Below are 13,336 nucleotides of genomic sequence, written 5' to 3'. Positions count from 1 at the left end.
TATCAGTGACCCAGGGCACCAAAAAAAGACATCAGTCCACCAAAGTTTCTGAGTGTGTACATTGTTTTTAAGTGTTTTTCTCATCCAGACCATAGGGGAGAATGAAATTGCGGAAGTGTTTGATACCTGCACGTACTTCAGCTGTAATATACATGCAGCTGCCGCGACCAGGGTTGCCAGTTTGCCGCTTTTTTCATGGTCAAACTCGTCTATTTTACGGCTAAATTCTGTCATTTTTTTTTTAATCCTACAATACAACTTCATTTCACGATCAATAGAATGTTATGTATCCATTTGATAGAACTTCGTAAACCCGTATGTTACACGAGTCATTTTTCATGAATAATATGTGGTGTCATGGAAAATCATGTTTACGCCTCAATAATAGGCCTATACAATATCGAGTATAGTTAACTTAGTAATGGTATGTGATATTTGAAACCCTTTATCACACTTGGTCATTTTCACATAATTATTATGGTTTATAATGACTTTTATTATAATTTTTTTAATGCTTTCTTTCTGACTTCTTAATCATAGTGTAGGCCCCTATGTAGTATCTGACATGTCTGAAGGGCTTTAACATCCCACTGATTTTCAAATGATCACCATGATTTATTTTATCATCTTAAATTTTTTTTTTGAATGATTTGATGTTTCAATGTTTTTCTCTTTTTCGGGCGACCAAATTTCATTGTCGGGCCACCAAATGATTAAATGTTTGTGTGGAGACTTGCAATATGAGTTTTGGTGCGTATAAACTCAGTGAATCGAGTTATTGAAGATCAAGATGGCGAAGTCGAGCAAGACGGTACAGTTATTCATCTGGAATGTGGAACTCGACCACGGAGGCACCCAACAAACGAGCATGACCGGAATCTACAGATTTAGCAATCTAACTAATCATAAGCGATGGATATTCACGTGATCAAGTCAGTGGAGGTGTGTGGCTGCGTGGTGGCGCCCTGCTGGTTACGGAAGCCTGTCAGTTTTCCACCACGAAGACGAGATAATTCCTCGCCATCTCCATCTTTTCTAGCCTTTTGTCTAGGCCCTGTCGTTGGATGACTGTGGTTGTATGCCATAACTCAGCTGACCTTGCTTCGTTCGCCCCCATTTGCTCACCACCATACAGCGAGAGAGCATTGGCAAAGGGCTACATCTTTTCGGATCCGAGAAGGTGAGGCGGCGACATGTGATGTCTCGTCTTCTCAAATTCTTGGGTCCGTCCGAAATGAGAAGGTGAGATCTAAGATCTCGTTTTCTCGACCTCTCGGCCCGAATTCACGAAGGTGGTACAATCTTTGTCCATGGTTAAACCATGGACAAACAGTGTACCACCTTCGTGAATTCGGGTCCTTGGGTCCTAAGGCCGGTTTTCAAGAGAAAACATTATTTTTCTCTTGAAGTCGGCAAGAATATGCTTGCTCGGGAGTGGGTAGGCCTCTTTTCAGGGCCACATAGGCCATACATACCCAAAATGAATACGCGGTGCACCGTGAAGTCACCTACTATCGTTCTACCGCCACGGAAACCTTCAAAGATTTTATCACCCATAGTCGCTCTGACGAAATAGTACTTGATAATAACACTCGTGTATAAGTCAGGGGCCGCGGAACGTGGGGGTGGGGTGCTAACCCCACACATTTGAGTACAATGTATTTAAAAAAATCGAAAAAAGACAAGTAAACCACGGGGGGAAAAACACCTCAAAACCCCCACGACTTTTGGACAAGGGTTTCGCCAGGAGATGGTTCCCGTCGAAGTGGTCCACAATCTACAAGCATTGTTTTTTAGTGGATATTTGAGTTCTCTTCCCCCCCCCAAACATAACTTAGTATTTTCTGATATGTATATGCATATCTTTATTGTAGTTTGTTGACCATCGTTTATTTTCCTACTTGTAATATACATATATATTTGTGATACAATTTTATTCTTGATTTACTTTGTGTTATGTTTTGTTGGAAGAAAAATGAGAATGAAATAAATAAATTTAATTTAATTTAATTGATGTGGGAGGCACTTTTGACATAAACACCAGCACTAATCTTGACCCCTTTTTTTCCACCCCGTAGCGACACCCCCCCCCCCCACACACACACGCGCGCGCTCATACACACAAAACAAACAAACAAACAGACAAACAAACACGTTCCGTGGCTCCCGATATGTCTTTCCATTAAGTCACACGTGTTTTGTGAATTATAGCAGATAATCGTAGGTAGCCATTTCAGAGCGAGATCACCAATGGCAGGGCGAAACGTCACCCTCTTTACAAATACACTGGCAACCGAATATTGGCGTCATTTTCATCTCGTACCAATGTCTCATGATACTCAACGCACTACCCGGAACTTTTAATGGCAAGATGGTACCTAGGACGACGTGCAAAAACGATCTGATCCAGGGGTTTGTTCTGCAGAACATTTAATTAATTCGTGAGTTTGTTTGTTTGTTTGTTTTTGTTTTGTGTATGGTTTGTTTGTTTATTTGGTTTGTTCCGTGTGTGTAGTTTGTTTGTTTTGTGTATGTGGTTTGTTTGTTTTGTTTGGTGTGTGTTGTTTATTTGGTTTGTTTTGTGTGTGTATGTGTGTGTGTGTGTGTGTGTGTGTGTGTGTGTGTGTGTGTGTGTGTGTGTGTGTGTGTGTGTGTGTGTGTTTGTGGTTTGTCTTGTTTTGTGTGTGTGGTTTGTTTGTTTGTTTTGAGCGCGTAATTCGGGTGTTAGCGGATTGAGTAGAGTTTGAAGGACATTTAAAAGAACCGATTGTCTCACTGTCTAGATTACTGGTAAGGAAATGGAAATGATACGTAAAGTGACAATTCTGTCTTTCTGACTGTGGGTAACATTAATACCTGGCACCATCAGTTTATCTGCAAACAATAGTAATAATAAAAAAACACACATTTGTCGTTTATTTTCCTGTGTAGTGTTTGTCGTGGTTTTTTTCTTTACTGTGTGATTTTCGATGAAATCATCAGCGATCGTAAAACCTTAATACCCTGCACAAAGACAGAAACGCGATCTCGCAAGACAACCACGACATTTGCGGCCATACAAACAGTATTTTACAAGTCCACATGGGAATCATCAATCCACAAAATCAACAGTAACGAAATATCTTCGATTTAGTAGATTTTAAAGAGAAAATGGCTTGTGTAGAATAGTCAATCATTTTTCTAATCTCCATGCAGTAAGTAAGAACAAGATATAGAATCAGCCACAGAAAAAGAAACACGTGTATCACGAACACGTGAAGCACTCGACTGCATAGGTCCAGCATTCGTGGCTGCCAGTACAAAAATTCTTCCTTCATATCAGTACACCGCCCAAGGTTTTGCTTCTGTATGCTGACGTGAGAAATATTACGGGAAGAAAAGGAAAATCGAACAGGATGAAAGAAATCACATCGCTTGGCATGATATAGGTTTTCAGCGGGTATTAGCCAGACGATCTTAAGTAAATAAAGCTGGGAAGGTCAAAGGCATCACTTAAAAACCATTCATGCAGCATATCACACATCGCTCTAAGTAAGAAGTCCAACAACAAAATTTGGTGATTACAACAAATTTTGTATTTCAGGAAAAACAGGAAAAAAACCCCAATAGAATCGAAAATAAAACCTTCAAAAACAATCCTACACTCTGACATTCCTACGAAATGATGAAATTACACGATATTGATACAGCTATGCTGTAATCACACAAATAATGTAAATTAAGAATAACTGAATTTGAGCAATCTTTACTTTCTCTATCATTGTTTCTCTTTCAGTGAATGTATAGGGCATTGTTATTTGACAAAAATGATATCATACAAACCAGGCGTGAAGATCTACGTGGCAATTAAAATCGTGACATATTTGTTACTATCATTTATTAAAAAAAAAAAAAAAAGCGTCAGCCTATTTTTGGTACAAAATGCATGAACCCGTTTGCAACAAAACCTCCAACCGACAAAATTTGATCATGGTCCGTCTTAAATGCTCCAGTGGCCGAGATCTGCACCTCTCCCTTCTGCTTGGAGATGAAAATACTTTTATTTTGTTCTGTTCCATAAATAGGCCTGTGTCTTGTTTTGTATCGCTTTGGATTCAGCATAAGGAACTTGATAAATTATGTACAACAATGGCGTATTGATATTATCATTCAACTGACAGCACAGTCCTGTCAAGGGGATGCATTTTGCCCATCGCATGCTTAAAGGAAGCAACTAATTCAAGATCAAACTGTCAAGATTTTTTTTTTTTTTTTTTTGCAACTTGCCACTAATTTTTATCCAGTTGGCAACTTTTTCCGCACTGATCAATGACACTTGCTTAATAGATATTGCTTAGTGCAGATCTCTTTTTTTTCTGTGCATCTATATAATTGAACGTCCATTATCCAAATTCTTCATTGTAATATGTTCCATACTTTACATTTCAAGATTCAAAACACAGTGAATGTCTTTGGAGGTGAGTAAAAAAAAAAAAAAAAATCGGTGTTAGATTGAACACCATGGGTGTGAAATCTAACACCAATAAAGTGTCAATGACCACACTGACAGGTATAGAAAGTATATTGTGACGGTGTTGAAAAGTGTTCACCTAACACTTCATGGTGTCAATTTGACACTAGCTGGTGATATTTTTGACACTGCGCTGGTGTTAATTCAACATTAACACCACATGGTGTTGATTTGATATTGCTGGTGTCAATGGTATAACACCCGTCCATTGTCAATAGGAGACCACACCAATTGGTGTTACTGTGGTGTATTATGTGTTCACATATTTCTTTTTTTTTTTAAATCATGTACTTTACCGGAAAGTTCTTCATCGTCTTGTTAAGTTTAAAATCAACAAGAAGAACAGTAACTAAGTAATTCGAAAAACAGCTGTATATTTTGAAGTGACACCCGGAGGTGTTAACCTAACACCACAAATGAGCACCGGAAATTTAACACCAGCTCGGTGTTTCATATTTAACGCGTTTTGTGTGTGTGCGTGTGTGTGTGTGTATGTGTGTGTAGTGGCTAAAATGATACCACCATGGACTCCAAAGTAATGAGGGCTCTACTTCAAGTTCCAGTAGTTCCCTATGGGCAAGACACTTTAATCCTTAGTTATCCTTTAATCTTTATCCTCGGAGGGAACCCGAAACCTTTGTTTTCATGGCCCTTTTGAATGTTTCTACAGATAAATGGCGCTATATAAATGCTGTTTCATCATCATCATCACCATCATCATACTTGCCTATTAAAATGTGACTCTCTTGATGGTTGCTATTCATAAATCTAGAGACAACACATGTGATTCTACTGAAGCTGTCTTTTAAGTGCCTAGAACTGACAATATCATTCAAATGTTTGGTTTCTTTCTCCAAACCTGAGCAATAATATAAACTGTAAAACCTTTTCATCATCTAATGTTGGATTTCCTGCATATAACAATATGCCTCTCCCACAGCTGAGGTGGTTTTGGTATACCTTTCATAATACTGTAGCAGGTTGTTGTTGTTTTTTTTTTTTATGCATCCCATGACTCTCTTTATAAAGACCTTATGGAAACAGTTTCATTCATAACATGGTAAAAAGTTGTGTTTGTATTCAAGGTTTTAGTCACATTTCTCCACCCTACTTACTGTTTTCGAATCATACGCACCAGTAATTTTTTTTCAAACACTGAAGATTGTAAATGAATAGTATAAGATGCCCCATGATATCTTTTGAGACACACGATATGTCACATTGTTTTATACAGCAATCACATCAGTTTAGACAGAGATCATTCAGAGATAAAAGTTTCAATATACATATAATATCATATCAATATACACTTTCTACACACACATGATAGATTCACATTGGCAAAGGGATGAACATTAAGAATAAATTCAAACTTTACAGCTGTACAACAAATGTTAGGCATGCAATATCAGTACTTTGATCGGAAGCACACACATTCACAACTCAATAGCAAGCAGACATTAAAAATTCTTCTTCAAATTACACTGCTATCAAATTCTCGTTCACTTCACGTGTCGCCATATAAGGCAACTTTGTGAATAACTTAAATAGAAATAAAAAGGCAAAAAATATATGATTACAATAGTGAATTCATAACAAAAAACACAATGCAGAGTGACACTACAGCCCCAAATCAATAATGGAGTTTTCTACCTACTGTATACCTATCAACTTGGACAGAGCCACGCTCTGTGAGTGCATTATCAAGATACTAAAGAATACAGAGTAGTATTCCTGAGACTTAACTGTGATCACATGAGTCTACTCATTGAAATTCATTGTCCTCCAAAGTCTCCTTGATTTCCGCAATATACCTTTAAAGGCATAATTTACCATTTGCAGATGAAACAAAAAACCAGGATTAGTGCTTCAAAATAGTTCTAAAATGTGAGTTAGGGATAGAAACAACCAATGTAAAAATTTGAACCAGTATAATCGATGTTAAGTATTGTTAAATATTAAGAATGTGAGCAATAGTTATAATAAAAATGTTTCCAGACTTAACCGTCTGCAGTTATGGTTTAATGAGAAAAATAGTGGTATCTTCTTATCTTTTAGGCTTTATTGCATAAATCTTATATGGTAGGATGTTTTGTGATACAATTGACCTACACATATGCATCAAAAGTGATATCCTGAACATTTTTTTAAATCACTGCTTCCAAAGGTAAACAGGACCTTTAAAGTTATCGGAAAGCTGAGAAAATGTCCCATGGCAAACAAGCTGCTTTTTATGTGGGTTTTGTGTACAGCACAATAATGTCATCAAATTGGAGTGCTGTAATTAAAGCATTTCCAGGTTGCACAGGAGGCCCCAGATAAGGCATTGTCAGAAGAGAGGGATAAATATGAACATATTTCAGTTCTGTTCATCTGCACTCTTTTAAAATTTTTTTTGTTCTATCTACAAATGTGACTACATTTATCAGGGTTTTGCCATTATTGCGGTCTGATTGTATATCGTGTAATGTAGTGTGTGCATACTATAACATTCCTGAAGTGTTGCCATGGGAACCAAAAGACTGTATGCAAGGATGAGTGGTTCAGCTGATTTAAATGGATGTCAATTAAAAAAAAACAACAAAGAATTCTACTTCCATAAAGCTTTTCTATAATAGCCAATTTAGTCAAATTATTCAATCTCCCTACTTTTTCCTTTACTTTTGTGCATCTACTTGTATTCTTGACTAATATCAGCTGCTACATGTATTTCAAACACAGCAATTCTTTTAATGGAAGCAAAGAAATAAATAATTAAATGAATTAAAAACAACACACACCCAGGAAACAATATTCAATGCACCATTATAAACATTGCTTAAAATGCAATTCCTTCATGCTCTAACATGCATGTATATGATCTGATTTTTTATGACAAACACGTATTATATTAGCACCACAAGCCCTATACAGGTTTTTCATTAATTTTCTGGTTTTCTGGGTTTTTTTTTTCTTTCTGTGTCATCCTTTCTCCCTCTCTCTCTCTCTTTCTTTCCTCTCCTTGCTTTCTACATAACCTCCCAAAATCGAGTTACAGGGATTCCAACCTTGAAAGCTGTAATGCACTACCCAAGGTGTTCTGAAGGGTGAAATGGCATATTTTTGGTAGAAAAACAGTATTTTTACCTTCTCTGCAATAAACATATATGTGTGTGAAACAATTAGGAAAAACAGAAATTTCCCTGAAACCTTTTGTTTTGTTTTGGGGTTTTTTTGGCAAAAAAAAAAAAAGAAGAAGAAGAAACATTACTAAATACTGCAAAGAACAAGTATTAATTGGCATCTCTGCATTTCGTTGGAATAACTTCTACATTCCATGCTGATTGGCAATGGGTTCCTTGGATAAGATATTCATTCATAGATGAAACAAACTAATGTCTGGTACTGCTTGTATGGTAACCCCCTGACAGCTGTAGGCTGGACTGACATAAAAACTTGCACTGAACAGTGAATTACAATATCATACATATACTGTACTCTTGTTTTCTAAGAATATAAAAAATACTTTGTACTATGTGAAGACAGATAGAATGTTGTGTGTCTTCTTCCAGAATAACTTACGACTTAGGTAGCCTACTGTCTGCAGACAAATTTGTCTATGATAAGAATTTGATCATTTGTATCTGTGATGAGGTTAACAAGTTAGAGCAGAATAAACATAACGGCAGGCTCCACACATGAGAATCATAATATAAACTATTATAATGAAACAGTCAGAAATATCGAAGAACTATAGGCAGTATGTGTACCTTGAAATGCTGCCAAAAGTATTTGATACTGGGTGGTACCGGACTAAGCGGTTACATGCACTTTGCCGCGTATCGAATATTGTGATTTGGCGAACCTCGTGGTGTCCGTACAAGGTGAAGCAGAGGGAAAACAAACGTTTAGTCATGGACATATTGTGCTCTTGGTATGCTTTTCCTCTTTTTCTTTTGAATGTCAAAGTACTGTTCGCTCTGGGTTTATGATCCCAGAAGCTCGTGAAATGTAACGAGTACTCTACAAAGCGTATGTTTTAGCAAGATACCAAGTATTAAGCATAAAGTTCTAAGAAAGGTGATCCCTTGCATCTTGAATATTTGTACAGGTACTAATAATGATTCATTTGAAACCATATTTCACAAACTAACAAAAATGAAAGAGTACACGTAAAACATAACTACAATGTATTTACAGTCTTCTACTAAATGACATTGTCATGCTCTTCATGTGAGTTAGTTGTGCGCATGACCCGCTCTGAAACTAATGATGTTGGTATGATATAAAAAGAACACACATTAAACTTTTAGAGCACTCCCCTGTTGATTCTTGACTACAGAGAGAAGATGAAGAGTTGTGTGCCATGTGCAAAATACCTTCCTAAACCACGTGAAGTGCACAGTCATAGTGGTCATGCAACACAAGAATACTTTGGCAAAATTTTCAGCAACTTAGGGGGTCCCTTTTAATACTGCTCATACATGTAGTCACCCCTTCACTACAAATATTTGAAATCTCCATAGAGTTACATAGTAGGCAATGAGTTGATATGGCACACACACACAGACACATACACACATACACAGTTCTTCACATAGCACACAAGTAAAGGGTACTGACTAACTGTAAAATCTTCTCGAGACATGAAATGTGACACCCTTTCTTCCACGGCAACCATTTCCCCCCAATGTTTACATTAACATTTGGTATTCACGATTTTGTGGCATTGCTCATCATAATCCCCTGTTATGTTTACTGTCACAACATATTAATGCATGTAATGAAGCGAACTATGGATCTATCTAAATTAGTATACCAGCTGCCAATTGAGAGGCATTTGATTTGATGCATGATAAGTTTGTGCAGCATAAAACAATAAGATAAAGATAATACTTTTATATGTACCCAAATGTGACACACCAGAGCCTGTTGAAGTAACATTAATGACCTTTTTTCTGTTCTACATAACAAGTTAGATAAATGTAAGTCAAACGTTTTGTAATATAATACTTCTCTATATTTGATAAAATGTCACACTCAAAGACACATGAATGTGCAGAATGAGTACTTATGAACATATAGTAGGACTGAGTTTATTAAAATAAAAATAGTAATATCCAATTATCTGGACGTGAATAGTATTAACTTTGGGCTACAATCCAACTACTGTCATTATTGCTTAATTTTAGACCATGTACAATAATATGTCTGCTGTGGAATAGGCAAGGCTAACGTCAATGTACGTGGAAGCTTAAAACTATTCTGTAACTGGTAAATACATGTACGTACTTGCAGCATTTCTTTTCTCTCACACAACAGCATTCTTCTAACCCTGCAACAAGCAAAATGCACACATTTTCAAAAAGCAACACAGGAGTTGTGCCACGAAAAGTTAACACAGCCAGTAAAATGAAAAACATCTTCTCAACATGCAACATTAACAGCCGACTATAGCATTTCAGTTCATCTTAATATACAGGCTGGGTATATTTCAAATCATAACAAATTTTCATACTGTCCTTCTTCCAGATGCCTGGACAACGCAGACAAGTCTTGTAAGCAAATGGTCGAAAACAGAAATGTTTTGTTAGCTGTATTGTTAAAAACATCATAATTATTGTTCAAAAAGTAAAAAAAAAATTCAACCAAATAAATCTGTGTTAAATCTCCACAAGAATCAAAATGAGGTAAGATATCAAAGCGTGCATGACTGCACATTCTTTCAATGCGATTTCATGAAACACAACCCAGCCAAGATATCAGTACATGAGCAAAGACTATGCCAAAAGCTACTAAAAACCTTCATAATTTTGTCTGTTTGTTAAATACAACAATAAATATGCAGTGTACTTTTTAAAGTGCTGCTGTCCATGATAAAACTACTTGTGCCTGCTCTTGATGGCTGATGTAAGAACACACATTTCAACGAGTACATTATGGCCAACTCTCCTATGTGAAACACGTAGATCACCTTTGCACCAATTTCTGCTGAAAGCTCATACATTACGTTGCGATGACAAAACTCCTAATCCTATTTCTATTTTATCCCCTTCATATTTTAAACACTGTTCCATCTTTTCATCTCTTTCTGAATCCATCTGCCCATCTGTCTATCCATACACTATCTCTTGATCTCACACTCATCCTATCATCCGGCTGCATCACTCTCTACCTATCTCTCTCTCTCTCTCTCATTTTACCCATCTTAATAAAAAGCAATTATCACAATTCTGAATTTCAAACACAGCAACTTTGTTTATATCTGTCTGTCACATTTCCTTTTGCCTTTCTCTCCCTCTCTCTCTATATATGTTTATCTATCTTTATCCAAACACATAATTTTCTGTACCTTGAGAACTTACACACATACCAAATCGGGTAGAAAACAGAGTACATAGATTGCCCCAAAATATGAACAAACACATTTGTTTTTGTTTTGTTTATGTTTCCATTTTCCTGCACCTTCAAGAATGGCAGGTGCGGAAATCAGCTGACTTTACATTCTACCTTGGCATCCTGGCCAAAGTGCTGCGTCAGGTTGAGCTGGCCCGCCACGGCCCGCGCCAGGTAGGTCATCGTCCCGTAGTGGCCGCTGGGCGCGGTGTCGTAGAAGTGCAGGCAGATGCCCGCGATGCCCCCGCAGGAGAGGGGTTGGTGGGGGGAGCGGCCGCGGGCGTGTCTGTCCTGCGTCGCGCAGCACAGGGTGGCATCACCATCAAAGGTCACCTGGAGTTTCAGGGGTCAAATGGGAAGATAAATCTAATCTTATTTTGGATATTGTGCAGTTTAGTAAGCCCTCACGCTGAAATCACATTATCACATAAACACACACACACACAAACACACACTCAGTCCTTTTTTTGTTCTTTTATTTCATTTTGCTAATTTGTTGCATATTTTGGTATATGTGACTGTCCAGCTCAAAACACACAAAAGTAGGCCAAGATGAAAGTCCACTTTCACACATATTTTAAATGGGTAAGCTCTAAAGCATGAGGGAATTTGAGGTGGGCAGGCATGCTGTTACTTTGTTGTTTTCATTATATCTGATACCATCTGATACCATCATGCACTGCATGGCCTTGCTGAAAAACAGCTGTTCAACTCTGGGCAGATTATTTACTGTGGTAAAACAAAAAACAAACAAACATGGAAGAAATGAGGGCACTAAAATCTTAAGGACTGAGAGAAAAAGACTATGATGAGGAAGTGACCTTGAAAAGAAAAACAACAACAAACAAACAAACCTGAAGTGATTTAAGTGTCTTTCAATAGCTGAATGACAAGTCAAAGACCTCATTCCAATTCAGTCGTTTAGAATTACAATAATCTTAACCCGTTGAGGACGGGCTGATTTTGCTACAACATGCATTTCCCATAGACACTTGCCCGAGTATACTCGGGACTCGTCCTCAACACGTTAAATGCCTCATTGCACATCGACGTGACACCACAATGTAAATCATTTGAAGGTTAACATGGTTTAGTGGTTTGCAAAGTGGACCTAAAACAGGCAGCACCTGGGTTTGTATGTTGGCTGCAGGACTAGTATCCTTTGAAAATTGATAAGCTCATCCACTTTCCTTTTCACACCCAGGGTGTTTCAATCCGTATTTGTAAAGGCACAAATGCTAACGACATAGAATGATCCCTTTACAGCCAGCAAGAGCAGGCAAGAAAATACAGAACAGGGTAAAGAGATACATGTAGCATCCTTTAATATCTGTGTGGTCTTGCAGAAAAGGACAGAGCAATTTACATTATTCAAAGTACACAATTGTGAGTGATGAGATACCTTCCCTTCTTCCCCACTGGTCATTCATACAAAAATCTTTCTCACTTTCTTGCTCTACGGAAATGTTGCCCTTGTACAGGTGTATCTATCCTCACATGAATACTGTGAGAGAATATGGATGGGCTTTACCCTACGTAGCAAATTAATATCAGGAAAAAGCCGTAATGCGGAACTTACAAGTTGTAGCTCCTCTGTTACAAGTACAAATGATCCAAAGGGCATGATGCACATGTATTTGCACATACTTTTCCCTTTACTATCATATTTCAAAAATTAAAACAAGTAAGCTAATCTAATTAACATCCCCCTTAATTAAAAAATGGACACATTTCCAGAAGGTGATACTTGGAAACATGTCCAAGGCTAAGACTGTAGGAGAAAAATAGGGCGTGCGCTTCCCGACAACATTTGGGCCGAGATTAGCTTCGACGAACATGAGGTAGACTCGTCATTTCTTGGGCGAACACACAGATAGCCTTGTCTCAACATGGTTGCAGACGTGAAAATAAATATGAAGGGACTAGCAGATGATCACAGGAAACATGTCACTGTCCTGGCTAATAGATTAGAAAGAAAGCAGAAACTGAAACACTTTAAAAGAAAAAAAAAAAACCTTCAGAGACAGGAAACATATATCATGAGGAATGGATTACAGCTTTGAAAGATGTTTAATTTTTTTCCTCTTCTGGCTTTGATAGAAACTCCTTTCATTCTATCCCAGGCTGGCCAAAAGAAACAAAATAAAGTTTTGTATGTGTAATGGAGATATTTGTATGTGGAAAGAAGATTCTTGTATGTGGAAGGATTTGAAAAGTTGGTCAAGTACAAGCTATAGCAAGGATGAGTGATTATATTCATTCAATATTCATGCAAAAGAAGCACTGCTAGTCAACAGGATATGTAAGAATGAACAAGATGACTAGCAGATTCAGCGGATGAATGCTAGCACCCACACTCTGCACGCATTCAATCCTCCCTCCACCCCACCCCAACAAACTTTGGTTTCATACAAGTGCATTGTGTATGTGTGTATGTACAAATTGTACTGT

The 13,336-nt window shown here is 37.5% G+C and overlaps 1 protein-coding gene across 1 annotated transcript in view; it reads right to left on the bottom strand.

Annotated features, from left to right (window-relative positions):
• Nucleotides 1–10,676: 10,676 nt before the first annotated feature.
• The window catches only part of LOC139737393 (probable phosphorylase b kinase regulatory subunit alpha), a 59,113-nt gene continuing 56,453 nt past the window's right edge, over nucleotides 10,677–13,336 (bottom strand). The window contains exon 26 of the mRNA XM_071648068.1: nucleotides 10,677–11,218. Within this exon, the coding sequence (XP_071504169.1) occupies nucleotides 10,979–11,218 (240 nt within the window). The 3' untranslated portion in view covers nucleotides 10,677–10,978. The remainder of the gene's footprint in view (nucleotides 11,219–13,336) is intronic.

The sequence above is a fragment of the Diadema antillarum genome, unplaced genomic scaffold, assembly GCF_040938485.1.
Source record: "Diadema antillarum isolate AM-2024a unplaced genomic scaffold, OU_Dant_1.0 seq00000692_RagTag, whole genome shotgun sequence".
NCBI classification, from domain to species: domain Eukaryota; kingdom Metazoa; phylum Echinodermata; class Echinoidea; order Diadematoida; family Diadematidae; genus Diadema; species Diadema antillarum.
Note: the sequence above shows the minus strand (reverse complement) of the source record. Positions and strands in the feature narration are given on the sequence as shown.